General features: G+C 38.0%; 1 protein-coding gene across 2 annotated transcripts in view; it reads left to right on the forward strand.

Moving 5' to 3' along the window:
- Nucleotides 1–12,473, forward strand: part of HPGDS (hematopoietic prostaglandin D synthase) — a 29,586-nt gene that overhangs the window by 14,794 nt on the left and 2,319 nt on the right. For both annotated transcript variants that reach the window (XM_044224469.1, XM_044224468.1), the window contains exons 3-5: nucleotides 2,721–2,813; nucleotides 3,348–3,457; nucleotides 9,746–9,844. In XM_044224469.1, the coding sequence (XP_044080404.1) occupies nucleotides 2,721–2,813; nucleotides 3,348–3,457; nucleotides 9,746–9,844 (302 nt within the window). The remainder of the gene's footprint in view (nucleotides 1–2,720; nucleotides 2,814–3,347; nucleotides 3,458–9,745; nucleotides 9,845–12,473) is intronic.

The raw sequence follows: 12,473 nt of genomic DNA on the forward strand, positions 1-12,473 counted from the left end.
ATTTTTCATCCATCTGAAAGCTGTACCATATTTGAAGATGGGTATTACATTTGTTTTGTCTTTGTTTGTTTTGCCTCCCCCAGGAAAGAATGCCAAGTTCTTCAGCCGATGCTTATAAAATGTGGTTTTCAGACCCTTCTCTAACTTGGATACTATCCTCTGGGTTTGCTCTAATTTTTTTTTAAAGATTTTATTTATTTATTTGACAGAGAGAGATCACAAGTAGGCAGAGAGGCAGGCAGAGAGAGAGGAGGAAGCAGGCTCCCCACCAAGGAGAGAGCCTGATGCGGGGCTCGATCCCAGGACCCTGAGATCATGACCTGAGCCGAAGGCAGAGGCTTAACCTACTGAGCCACCCAGGCACCCTGCTCTGATTTTTAATGTATTCTTAAAACATGGCTCTTAGAACTATCAAAACAGCTGAGCAAAATTTCCAACTGAACTCAGTCTGAGTCTTACCTCTACCAGGGATGTGACCTGGACTAGTTATGTAACCTCTCTTCACCTCACTTTCTCGTTTGTAAAATAAGATAAGGGTTGATGCCTACATCATAGAGTTGTTGTAAGTACTAGAAAACCTAATGGGTCCTTTAAGTATTTAGTACACTGCCTAGCATAAAGGAGGCCTCCCTCAAAATGTTAAATGTTAATTTCTAATCATGAGGCATCACAATTTGTGTCAGCTGTCTTTGGAGTTCTGTTTGCTCACTGCAATGTAGACTAGTACTCGGCATACTGATTAGGTAAGTACTCAGAGATGGTTTTATTCCTGATGTGAACTGTAGTTCATCTTGTACTTAGTTAACGTACATACGAAAGACACTTGAAGGTTGATTCTAGTAGTTACTCTAGAGTAATGGGACTGTGTAGCGGCACTTTGTTCTTTTCTCTCTTCCCAAAATAATTATATTTCCCAAAGTAAAGCGCTGATTGGAAAATTGTGATCAATACATATAACGAAATATAATGTAGTCATTAAAAAGGTAATGTTTCACTGATTTGGAAAGATTTCAAAAAGATGTTATCAGATAAAAAAAATGGTTTACAAATACTTCAGGATGCTGTTTTTAAATATATATGAGAAATAAAATATTCACATGGTTGTAATTATGTGGTAGAATTATTTTTATTTATCTTCAAGTTAGAATTTTTCTATAAAAACATATATTACCCTCTGACAAAAATGTGATAAGTTTAGATAAGAAAACAAAGTAGGGTCTATAGACAAAATGTTATTACATCTGCAGCGAGGCTGCCCTGTATTGTACAAATTGCTTGCTGTCTTACTATATACTTCACATGGTCCCTCATCAAAATAACAATTTGGCTAAACTCCTTACCATAGCTCAATATATAAATCAAACTCTCCATTTTCTCATTTTTTTTTAAATTGACATATAATGTATTATTTGCCCCAGGGTACAGGTCTGTGAATCATCAGTCTTATATAATTCACAGCATTCATCATAGCACATACGCTCCCAATGTCCATAAACTAACCACCCCCTCCCTACTCCCCCCAACCCCCCAGAAGCCCTCAGTTTGTTTTGTGAGATTGTCTCTTGTGGTTTGTCTCCCTCCCAATACCATCTTGTTTCATTTTTTTCCTTCCCCACCCCCCCATGACCCCCCGCCCTCACTCTCAAATTCCTCATATCAGAGAGATCATATGATAATTGCCTTTCTCTGATTGACTTATTTCTCTCAGCATAATACCCTCTAGTTCCATCCATGTCATTGCAAATGGCAAGGTTTCGTGTTTTGATGGCTGCATAATATTCTATTGTATATTTGCACCACATCTTCTTTATCCATTCATCTGTTGATGGACATCTAGGTTCTTTCCATAGTTGGCTATTGTGTCCATTTCTTCATCTTAAAAAATTTATTTATTTTATTTCTTTTTTAATTTTTAATTTATTTTTAAGTTTTTTTATTATTAAGATTATTTATTTATTTGAGAGAAAGAGAGAGAGAGAGAGAGAGAGAGCACAAGTAGGGGGGAGGAGCAGAGAGTGAGGGAGAAGAATGCTCCCTGTTGAGCAGGGCTCAATCCCAGGACCCTGGGATCATGACCTGAGCTGAAGGCAGACGTTCAGCCCACTGAGCCACTCAGGCACCCCGGCCTATGGTTTTAAAGAACAATCAATGTTACAGTTGATTGAGACCACAAAAATTAATGAAGCTTTAAAAAAAAGCTTTATTTAAAAGGTAAGTAGTGGGCACCTGGGTGGCTCAGTGGGTTAAGCCGCTGCCTTCGGCTCAGGTCATGATCTCAGGGTCCTGGGATCAAGTCCCGCATCAGGCTCTCTGCTCAGCAGGGAGCCTGCTTCCCTCTCTCTCTCTCTCTCTCTCTGCCTGCCTCTCTGCCTGCTTGTGATCTCTGTCAAATAAATAAATAAATAAAATCTTTAAAAAAAAATAAAATAAAAGGTAAGTAGTGAGTATATGTAAGTCTATGAGGTAATACAATATGCAGTATCATTAACAAACCCTTTTAGACCTGTGCTGCCATGAACTCTGTACAAGGTCTTCTAACAATGCTTCTTCTAAAAGACCTATAAAGATTCCAGCAGAGGGTGTCTATTGTCCCTTTTAGAACAAATATTCAGGAATACCATAACTTTAAAATCATGCTTTATTTCCATAATTATCAGTAAAAATGGGAAATAGTATTGATTTTGTTATGGAAGTTGATTTTTTGCTTATTTTATTTTAAGCTCTTCCATTTGGTAAAATCCCCATTTTGGAAGTCGACGGATTTAACCTTCACCAGAGTCTAGCCATAGCACGATACTTGGCCAAAAACACAGGTAATATGTTTATTGTGTTGAAGAGTTTTGATAACTGAGAAGAATACATAACTCATATTCACTATTTATTAAATAACTTTATTATTGAACAACATAGTATAAAGAATGAAACAAAAGATGCGAAAGAATCAAACCTAATCAACTGAGGCTAGCTAAATGGATTGTGGCGCTTCTTCGTACAGGAATCCCATGTAGCTGAAGAAAGAGCAGAGATGCCCTTAACAAACTTGTAGGGAAAGATCTGTAGGATATATGGGGGATGCGTATATGGAATGGGAAATATAGCTTTATTTTCATAAAGAAATAATGGAAGACTACGAAAAAACTCTAATAGAGTGGTTACCAACATGGTAGGTAGATTAAGGAGCCCAATGAGATTGGTTGGGCAGGGATGGAAGTTGGTCTTCACTGGATACAGTTTTATATTGTTCTGAATTTTTGAACCATAAGAATATATTGTCTTTTAAGAAGTAAACATTTTAATATAGTAAATTAAATCCAGTGTATGGGCATAAAATGGTCTCTATTTTATAGATCTGGCTGGAAAAACAGAATTGGAACAATGTCAAGTTGATGCAATTGTGGACACATTGGACGATTTCATGTCACGTTTTCCTTGGGCAGAGAAAAAACAAGATATCAAAGTAATGTAATCAGTTTATTACTACTATTAATCATATCTACTTGTGGGGTGCTTTAAAGTTTCTTTTTATCGGGAGTCTGGGTGGCTCAGTCAGTTGAGCATCGGCCTTCAGCCCAGGGACCCAGCCCTGTGTTGGGCTCTCTGATCACTGGGGAGTCTGCTTCTCTCTCTTTCTCTGTCCCTCCTCCCGTTCATGTTTGCTTGCTCTCTCCAATTAAAAAAAAAATCTTTTACAGAAAAGGTTTCTTTTTACCAAAGTAAGACATACATATAGTTTTAAAATATCAAATTATATTTAAAAATTTAGAACAAAATGATTCCCTGCTCTACCTCTTCACATTAACCCCTCCTCAAACACTTTTTAATACTTTTTTATTAACACTTTAAACTATTTCTTTAGGACATGTAAAGCTGGTTTTCTTTGATTCACTAATTTTAGTTTCTCTGGACTTATTATTATAGTAATAAAAATTTTTCTCTTATGTAGTCATTGTCTCTGCTCCCCTTCTCCCAAACTCTTAATATAATGATATGAAAATGTTTTGGCCAAATCGATATAATGTTAGCTTAGTATGCTAGGCAAATATCACACAGAACTGTCAGTTGTAGTATACTTTGATTTCATTTCCTTGCTCACTCTATCTCCTCAAAATTAGTAATTGCCTTTCCTTCATTTGCTTGTTTTTACATTTATTGCTGAACCCTCCCACACCATCCAGTAGAAGGCCAATACAGCTTTCCACAAGGTCAATGGTATCAGATTACCCATTACATCCACTATTTTCTTGGAGAGATCTGGCCAAGATCTCCTCTTTTTTGCAGAGCTGTCTGGGTTTTCTACGCATCTGTCCCCACTGGACTTGCCTTCACTGCCATCCCAGGGATGTCCTTGAGTTGGGGTCCCATTTCCTGGATGCCATCCTCTGTCCTTGCTTACTTCTTTGTCCTCCAGGAGTCCCACAGTTAAAATGAAGGCTTGATGACAAGAGGGGTAATGAGGACGGACAGCACTGTTGGCTCTGTCTTGAGTGTACACTGCTTCAGTCTGGTTTGGTCACCCTAAAAACCGGGTGCACCGTTGTCATCCTGTGGTCTTTACTTCCTTATTTTTCTTTTTTTAAAGAAGATTTTATTTATTTATTTATTTGACAGAGAAGGACATAGTTAGAAAGGGAACACAAGCAGGGGGAGTGGGAGAGGGAGAAGCCAGCCTGCCGCCCAGCAGGAAGCCTGATGCAGAGCTTGATCCCAGGAGCCTGGGATCACAACCTGAGTTGAAGGCGGCCGCCCAATGACTGAGCCACCCAGGTGCCTCTCATATTTTTCCTCTTTGGTTTGGTCTCCATCTTTCTCCAGGAGTAAAACCATCCTTTAGAATCCATGATAAAGAATAGGAAAATTAAGAAGCTTGCCCAAAGCTCTCAGCAGATGGACAGGGTATGTTGATTTTGAGCAGTGCTAGGCCATTTGTGGAGTGTTTTCCCATAGCACTATCTTTACTAGACTCTTCACTAGAAAGAGTATCTAGAGAAGACTTCCAGCCTTTTGCCTGGAAAGAACGATGTGTCTGCCAGTGTTCTGGGAAACGATCAGCAAAGAGAGAGCTACAAGTCTCAGAACTTAGTGCTCAGTATGCATATATTCATTTAATCCCCTACTTTGAAAACATTATGAATATCAGCTCCCAACACACAGACCACCAATTTCCCCTCTCCAGCCTCCTGCTACAGATGGGGAAGAGGCATGTGTCCAGCAGTGTAAACCGAAGAGAGAATTCTTATGCTAAAACTGCCTCTTCCGCAGCCTTCCACCAGTCCTCACGTTATCCTCTCCCTTACCTCCTTACTCCCAATTCGATACATCCTGCCTTTTCCTGAAACATTTGAGGGTTTTATGGGGTAGACGGTGTTGGTTTTCAGCTTTCCCTTTGCAGATACCAGTCATCCATTTGCTTTATAACTTTGAATTTTGTTTTCTCTTGTCTCCTCTCCTGTTTTCCACCTCTTTGTGGGTTCTGTCTTTTCAAAAATATGTATTTACTGTGGTTTGGGGATGGACAAATCACACATGTGTGCCAAATCCATCATCTTTATCCAGAATTCTAAATAGACCTTGTAGGTTATGCTCCATTACTACCCCCTAGTGGTGTCCTGGGGACATGCATCACAATCTGTATTTTAAAATCCATTTACTTCTCCAGGAGAACGTGTCGTGAGGGTAGTAATTATGTCTGTACTGCTCACTCATGTCCCCACACCCACCCCTGTGCCTTTCACACCGCAGACACTACATACTTGTTGAACGACAGGCAGCAAGAGCTGATTTCTTCAACAGCACCTACAGATGCTGCTCTGGCCCCTTTACACCCGTGGCCTCAGCCAGTCCTCCCAATCCCTTCACTAGATACGCGTTTTCTATCATCATGCTTACTTTGCAGATGAAGAAACTGAGACTCAGAGTGGTTATGGAGTTGCCCAGACCCATGGCCTCATCACCTCTGCATACTTCCTTTTAAATTAGTGACTAATACCCAGAGCATCCCTTAGGGAGAAACTATTACCTTCCTTTTCCCAAATAAGGAAATTGTGGTTCATGTAGTAGAAGAAACCTGTCGAAGGTTATTTAGCTAGGAAGTGGTGCACAAGGAATCTGAATCTGAGCCACTCTGACTCAGTCTCCATGCTCTCAACCACTGGTTGTAAGGCCACAGTGCCAACAGCTGGTGAATACATATGTATGTGGTGTAGCTTAAGGCCGACAGCCGAAAGTTACAGTACAGAATGAATAGCAGTCTTATCAATTTGCTAAAATATATTTATGCTAAATACTAGTCATTTAATTAGGAACTTCTGATTTTAATACAGATACTTGGAACAGAAAAGTATTCACATTTACTGAATGTAAGGTGTATCACACACACACACACACACACAAATATATGACTAACCAGGGCGAAGTCTAAGATAAAAGCTCAGCTTTGATATGGCAATATATTCGGGCTCTGGAGTCACACTGCCAAGCTTGAATTCTGATTCCCTTCTTACTAGTTGTCACCTAACTACCCATCAATAGTTCAGATCCTTTGACTGTAAAGTAGAGATACCATAGAATCTACTTTGAAGTATGTTGGGAGGATTAAATGTTAGCATGAGCACCTATGACTAGGTTGAAAGTGTTCAACAAATATTAGATATTATATTATCCAATATGTTAATAACTATTCATATATATAATTAATAGTGATTATATAGTTCACTGATCATTGTTTTTCCTTCTGTCAGACGTGGCATTTATTTTACACATCCTTATAAATGCAGAAACAAGTAAGGGCATAATGTCCAATTTAGAAAAACGGATCTAAAGCTTTTTGTTTCACATGCTAAAGACCCCACTGATTGGCAGTCTATCAACTTATGGGATTGCATTTGCTATTTTGTACCCTTCTGTGGGTGAGCCTCCTATAATAGAGGCTACCTCCCAGAGGAAAATACTCTTTGAATGCTTATGATACCAGTAACACTCTACATTTGTATTAGAGTAACACTGCTCTTACATGCCCATCTCGGAAAAAACAAAAACAACAACAACAAAAAACACAGGACATAATCCAAGCTTATAAATAAATCATATGAAGGGAGAACACGTTGCAGAAATAGTGCAGTTGGCTATATACTATCTGATTAATAAGGAGGACCTGACTAGTATACAATAGAAAAACCTCCATAGTTTTAGTACATTTCTTCGCCCAGCCTCCCTGTAGTGGGTCGCGTTGCTGCCACCTTGTGGTCAGATCAAATTTTTAAAAGCAGGATATTGGTAACAGTGAAGATGGATGGTGAACATAGTCCTCTTATTATACGTGCCCTAAAAATCTATCAAATACACATAATTATAAATTTTTCAGTATCGGTTGCTATAAATTCATTTCCAATTTAAAAAAATTAAAATTAATTTAGAGGCACAAAAAAAGAAGGCAAAATATGTTTGTGGACACTGATCACCCTGATAATCTTTGAATTTACCACTAGTGTTTGTGGACACTGATCACCCTGATAAATCCTTGAATTTACTGAAACCTCTCTGTTTCAGTTTCCCCATCTAAAGACTGGGGCAGGGAGGATGATGGATAAGCAGGATCAAAGAAACACCAGTGACACATTTTCAATACTAAACGATTTTGGTAGTATGAATTTTAAAATGGTGCTTTGGAGAAACATAATTTCTCTGAAAGTCATTTGATAGGATACTGTAGCAATGACTTCTCAGGTTGAAAAACCTCCTGACTTACAGCTCTCCAGAGGAGGAGGAAGGAAATTTCTGAGTCTACCGAGTGTAAGAGTGGCTAGCTAAGATTTATCAAGAAATGCAGTTTTTAAAAGTACCTATCTGGAAAAAAGGATGTATAATCAAATTTCATCTTCTTTATGTTATTTTGGTGAGTACTCTTTACAATGACTCTTAAATACTAATAATTACGTTGGTTAGTAATTCATATATCATTGGATGAGATGAATCATTGGGATGATTCATCAAACATATAGAGAACCTGGGATACAGAAGTTAATACAGAGAAAAGATTTTTATTTGGCATTGGGTATGCACAAACATCTGTGTACATGTACCTTAGGTGGTGGAAATGCACATTAGAAGAAGTAATAAAATATACAGGTGAGCACACAAATGTTTTGGGAATCTGTCTAGCAGCTACATCCTGTTCCATTCAACTCCATTCCATTTCTAGCTTGTCTAGGAGAGCCAAACTGGCCTTCACCTTCCCACCTGAGGCCGAGCTAAGCTGGGCTGTGGGAAGTACCACATGGATCTGGGCCCACTGCCTCTTTGCTCCCAAATTATGTGTAAGAACTCACACTGTTTTGTTTTAAACTATGAACATATTAAACATAGAAAAAGAACCTTATGAATGTAGGTTGTACAGAACAGTGGAAAGAATATAAATAAAAATAATAACAAGCTTCCCAAGTCTCAGTGTGTAAAATCAGGCAAATGTATGTAAATATGTAATGATTTTTTTGGTTCTATAAACCAGGCATTATGTGGCAGTAATCTCTATTACCTAGCTAGGATATAGTAATAACAGAAAGTAAATCAGCATATTGGTGAGGGAACTATCCACTACCCGACTTGCCTTAATAAAGGCTGGATTTTTATTATAGGTCATTTCTCATTATTAATAAATAATATATATTCACATATTTTATGATATTTTTGAGTTTGGCTTACATTTCATATCCAAGACACACACCAGCCAGAATTTTCATATATAAACGACAGTTCTTACAAAGAAAGAGGTCATGAATAAATTGTCTTCCAGAGATTTGAGGAAAAACACAATTTTTAAAAACGGATATATCTGTTAATTTTTCCCTTCTAAGGATATTTGGTTTATGTTACCTTACATAATATATCAAAAGAGGGCACCTAGTTGATGGTTTTTGTAGATGATACTCAAGGCAGACAAACCTCATATTAAGGTACAATGTCCAGCCAACAAGAAAAGATCCATCAAGCCTGAGAGCATAAGGAGTCATTACAGAGATGATTTCTGTTACATGCGATGGTGCGGTAAAAGACCGCCAAACTGAAGGAGCCTACCCTTACAAAGTAAAATTAATTTCTTTACCCTCAGTTATATTATTTCAATTCAAAGAGAGTGAGGATAATTTTGGAGGTGTAAAAACACAATGGAATCATTTTTTCTTAATAAACATTAAGATAGAAATCATGAAAAGACTTTGTGGGTGAAATATTTGGTCATTATATACAAAGAAACTGTAAGCAGTGGTCACAAAAGTATTTTTTAATCCATGAGCAACACACAGGTAACTAAGTATAAAGAATCAGACCTCATTCTCCATAATAACATACATTTGGGAAAAAAAAAACAACCAACCACCAAGAATACATAGCTACTTCTCTTTCTTTCTGAATTCATGTAGGAGAATAAAGATGGAAAAATCTACTCCCTTTTCGTTCTTTCTTTTTTTTTTAGTGAGAATTCTATTTTTTTTTAAATTTTATTTATTTATTTGTCAGACAGAGAGAGAGCACAAGCAGTGACAACAGCAGGTACAGGGAGAAGCAGGCTCCTGGTTTAGCAGGGAGCCGGATGTGGGGCTCAATCCCAGGACCTTGAAATCATGACCTGAACAGACGGCAGACGCTTAGCCGACTGAGCCACCCAGGCCTCCCTCTACTTCCTTTTCAAATCATCGTGTTATTTTTTTTTCCCCTAGTATCCTTAAAGTGATCTTTCTTCTTCCTCTCCTAGAATCAGATGTTTAATGAGCTACTTACATATGATGGACCTCATCTGCTGCAAGATTTGGATGCATACTTAGGGGAAAAGGAGTGGCTTGTTGGTAACTCTGTGAGTATGTTTTACAGTCTTAAAAAAATACAAGTATAGACACATACACATACATATAACCAAAAACTTACAAAGACTCATGGAGGAAAAAAAGTTACCCATAAGGAAGGATTAGATAGCTGGGATAAAACCTAAAGCTCTTTGAATAAACCTGTTTTGGTAGACTTAATTTTGGAACTATGAACTAAAATAGTTTATATAATTACATAAAAGCAACAACAAAAGTATTTTGAAAAGCTAACACTGCAAAGTGAAGCAAATGAACCTATGTTAAAATTGATGCACGAAGTGTGTAGAGAAGTACCTATTACTCAATTAGTGAGGGGAACCGTTTCAAGAAAATCATCTTAAAACACAGTTATTTCACTATACATCTTATATTCTCTCAGAACCAAAAAAAATAGAAAACTTTTTCCATTTTTAGTAGAGGCATACATCGGAGAGAGATTATGGGTTCTGTTTCAGACCACACATGAAATGGATTTTTTTGTTTCTCAGTATATATAAAAGTTATGTTTACATGATACTGTGATCTGTTAAGTGTGCAATGGCATTATGTCTAAAAATGTACATATCTTAATTTAAAAATACTTTATTGCTAAAAAATGTTAATCATCATCTGAGCTTTCAGAGTTGTAATCACTGATTACAGATTACCATAATGAAAGTTTGAAATATTCCAAGAATTGCAATAATGTGACACAGAGACACAAAGTAAGCAAATGCTGTTGGAAAAATAGAGCCGACAGATTTGCTCAACACAGGGTGCCACAAGCATTTGTAAAAGATGCAGCATCGGCGACGTGCAATAAAGCAAAGTGGAATAAACAGAGTATTCTGGGAATTCTATTCTTGGTGGTACTATGTACAGTCATATTGCTTTATTAGTATTTCTGATATTAGTATAATAGGGTAAATCAGTAAGAAAATATGTAGATGTCACTGAGAAGTAGGATCTTCAGAATGAGAGAAAGAATATAGATGTAAGGTCAGTGAGGTTAAGTAAACATCCTATTCCTGAACATGAACTGTCTCTCTCTCTCTCTCTCTCTATATATATATATATATATATATATAATTAAGGTCATGATATACTGACTGTATCTTAAGATAAAGAAAAAAGCAACTTGTATCTCTTTTTCTTGAAACAATGACCAACCCTGTTGTCCTGGGCACCCCTGGGACTCAGAATCTGGCCTCTAAATATTAAAAGGAGGGACCCCTGGGTGGCTCAGTTGGTTTGGCAGCTGCCTTCAGCTTGGGTTATGATTCCAGGGTCCTGGGGTTGAGCCCCACATTGGGCTCCTTGCTTGGTGGGGAGCCTGCTTCTTTCTTTCCCTCTGCCTGCCACTCTGCTTGCTTGTGCTCTCTCTCTATCTCTCTGGCAAATAAATAAAATCTTTAAAAATAAATAAATAAATAAATAAATATTAAAAGGAACCGGGGCTTCTTGGAGAAATGTCTTGTTCTCAATTTGGGAGAGGAGATCTAGGAGATGAGCTGGAAGTACCTTATATCAAAGCAAATAAATTATCAAAGACAATTGAACTGGGGACTCGAAAGTCAACTTGAAGAGGCTTCCACTGGTTAAATATGGGGCAATTCAAGTTTCGCTAAGAATACTAACAGCAGTGGATTGAAACAAATCAAAATGAATGAATCCATGAGTTTATGGTGTCCCCTCCTATCACCACAACCAAACACAAATACTTACATGCAAAACCCCAAACGAAACAGAACTTCATTGCCTACTTTTGGAAGATGACATGGAGCAACTTACTACTCTGAAAACTGTTTTTTAGAAAGTTGCGAGGTTGGAATGAAGAATTTATCTTGCCTTTCTGATTTATGCCCATTGTATCTCAAGATACAAACTGAAGGGCAAAGTTCCTCTTTATATAAGTATTCCAGTTAGTAAGTAAAAAGGGGACATTTAAATCAACTATCACCATTTTCCAACCCATGATGGTTGGAACAGACTGAGGTATTGATTAATAATTGTTAATATCACAAAAAAACGAGACAACCAGCTATTACAGCCCTGGTGCCGAGAGAGAGGAGCACACTTCCACCTATGGAGTCCTGACAAATACTCACATCTAAACATGACTCAGATGCTGTGGTAGGTTGGCGTCTGTGCCTTCAAGGAGCTGCATTCTTGGGAGACAAGACACAGACTGCTTTGGGCAGCACTCTTGTGACTTATTCTCTTCATGGTCTGTTGAGTCCTTCTGGGTGGCACAGATGCTTACCTATCACATCTCTATTCTCAACTTCCAATCTCATCACATGCCTCTTCATTTCCTCCCATTGATTCCCCAAAATAGACTTTCCTAAAAGGTTCCTCTCCCTTCCCTATTGAGTGGACAATTTCTAAGGACTTAAAATTTTCCCCCTTGTTTTCCATAAAGATTCTTTTGTAAACTACCTCCTGACCCCATCTCTTAGCACTCTCTCCCTTCCTCAGTGTTTCACACACACTGGTGTTTTGTTTGTTCCTCCGACACACATCTTGCTCCCACTAAAGCGCCTTTATACTCAATGTTCCCTCTGCCTAGGCGGCTTCATCTGCAGACCACTGACTGTCTGGATCCTGTTCTCATTTAAGCCTTGGTTTAAATGTCACATG

This window comes from Neovison vison, chromosome 11 (assembly GCF_020171115.1).
Source record: "Neovison vison isolate M4711 chromosome 11, ASM_NN_V1, whole genome shotgun sequence".
NCBI lineage: Eukaryota > Metazoa > Chordata > Mammalia > Carnivora > Mustelidae > Neogale > Neogale vison.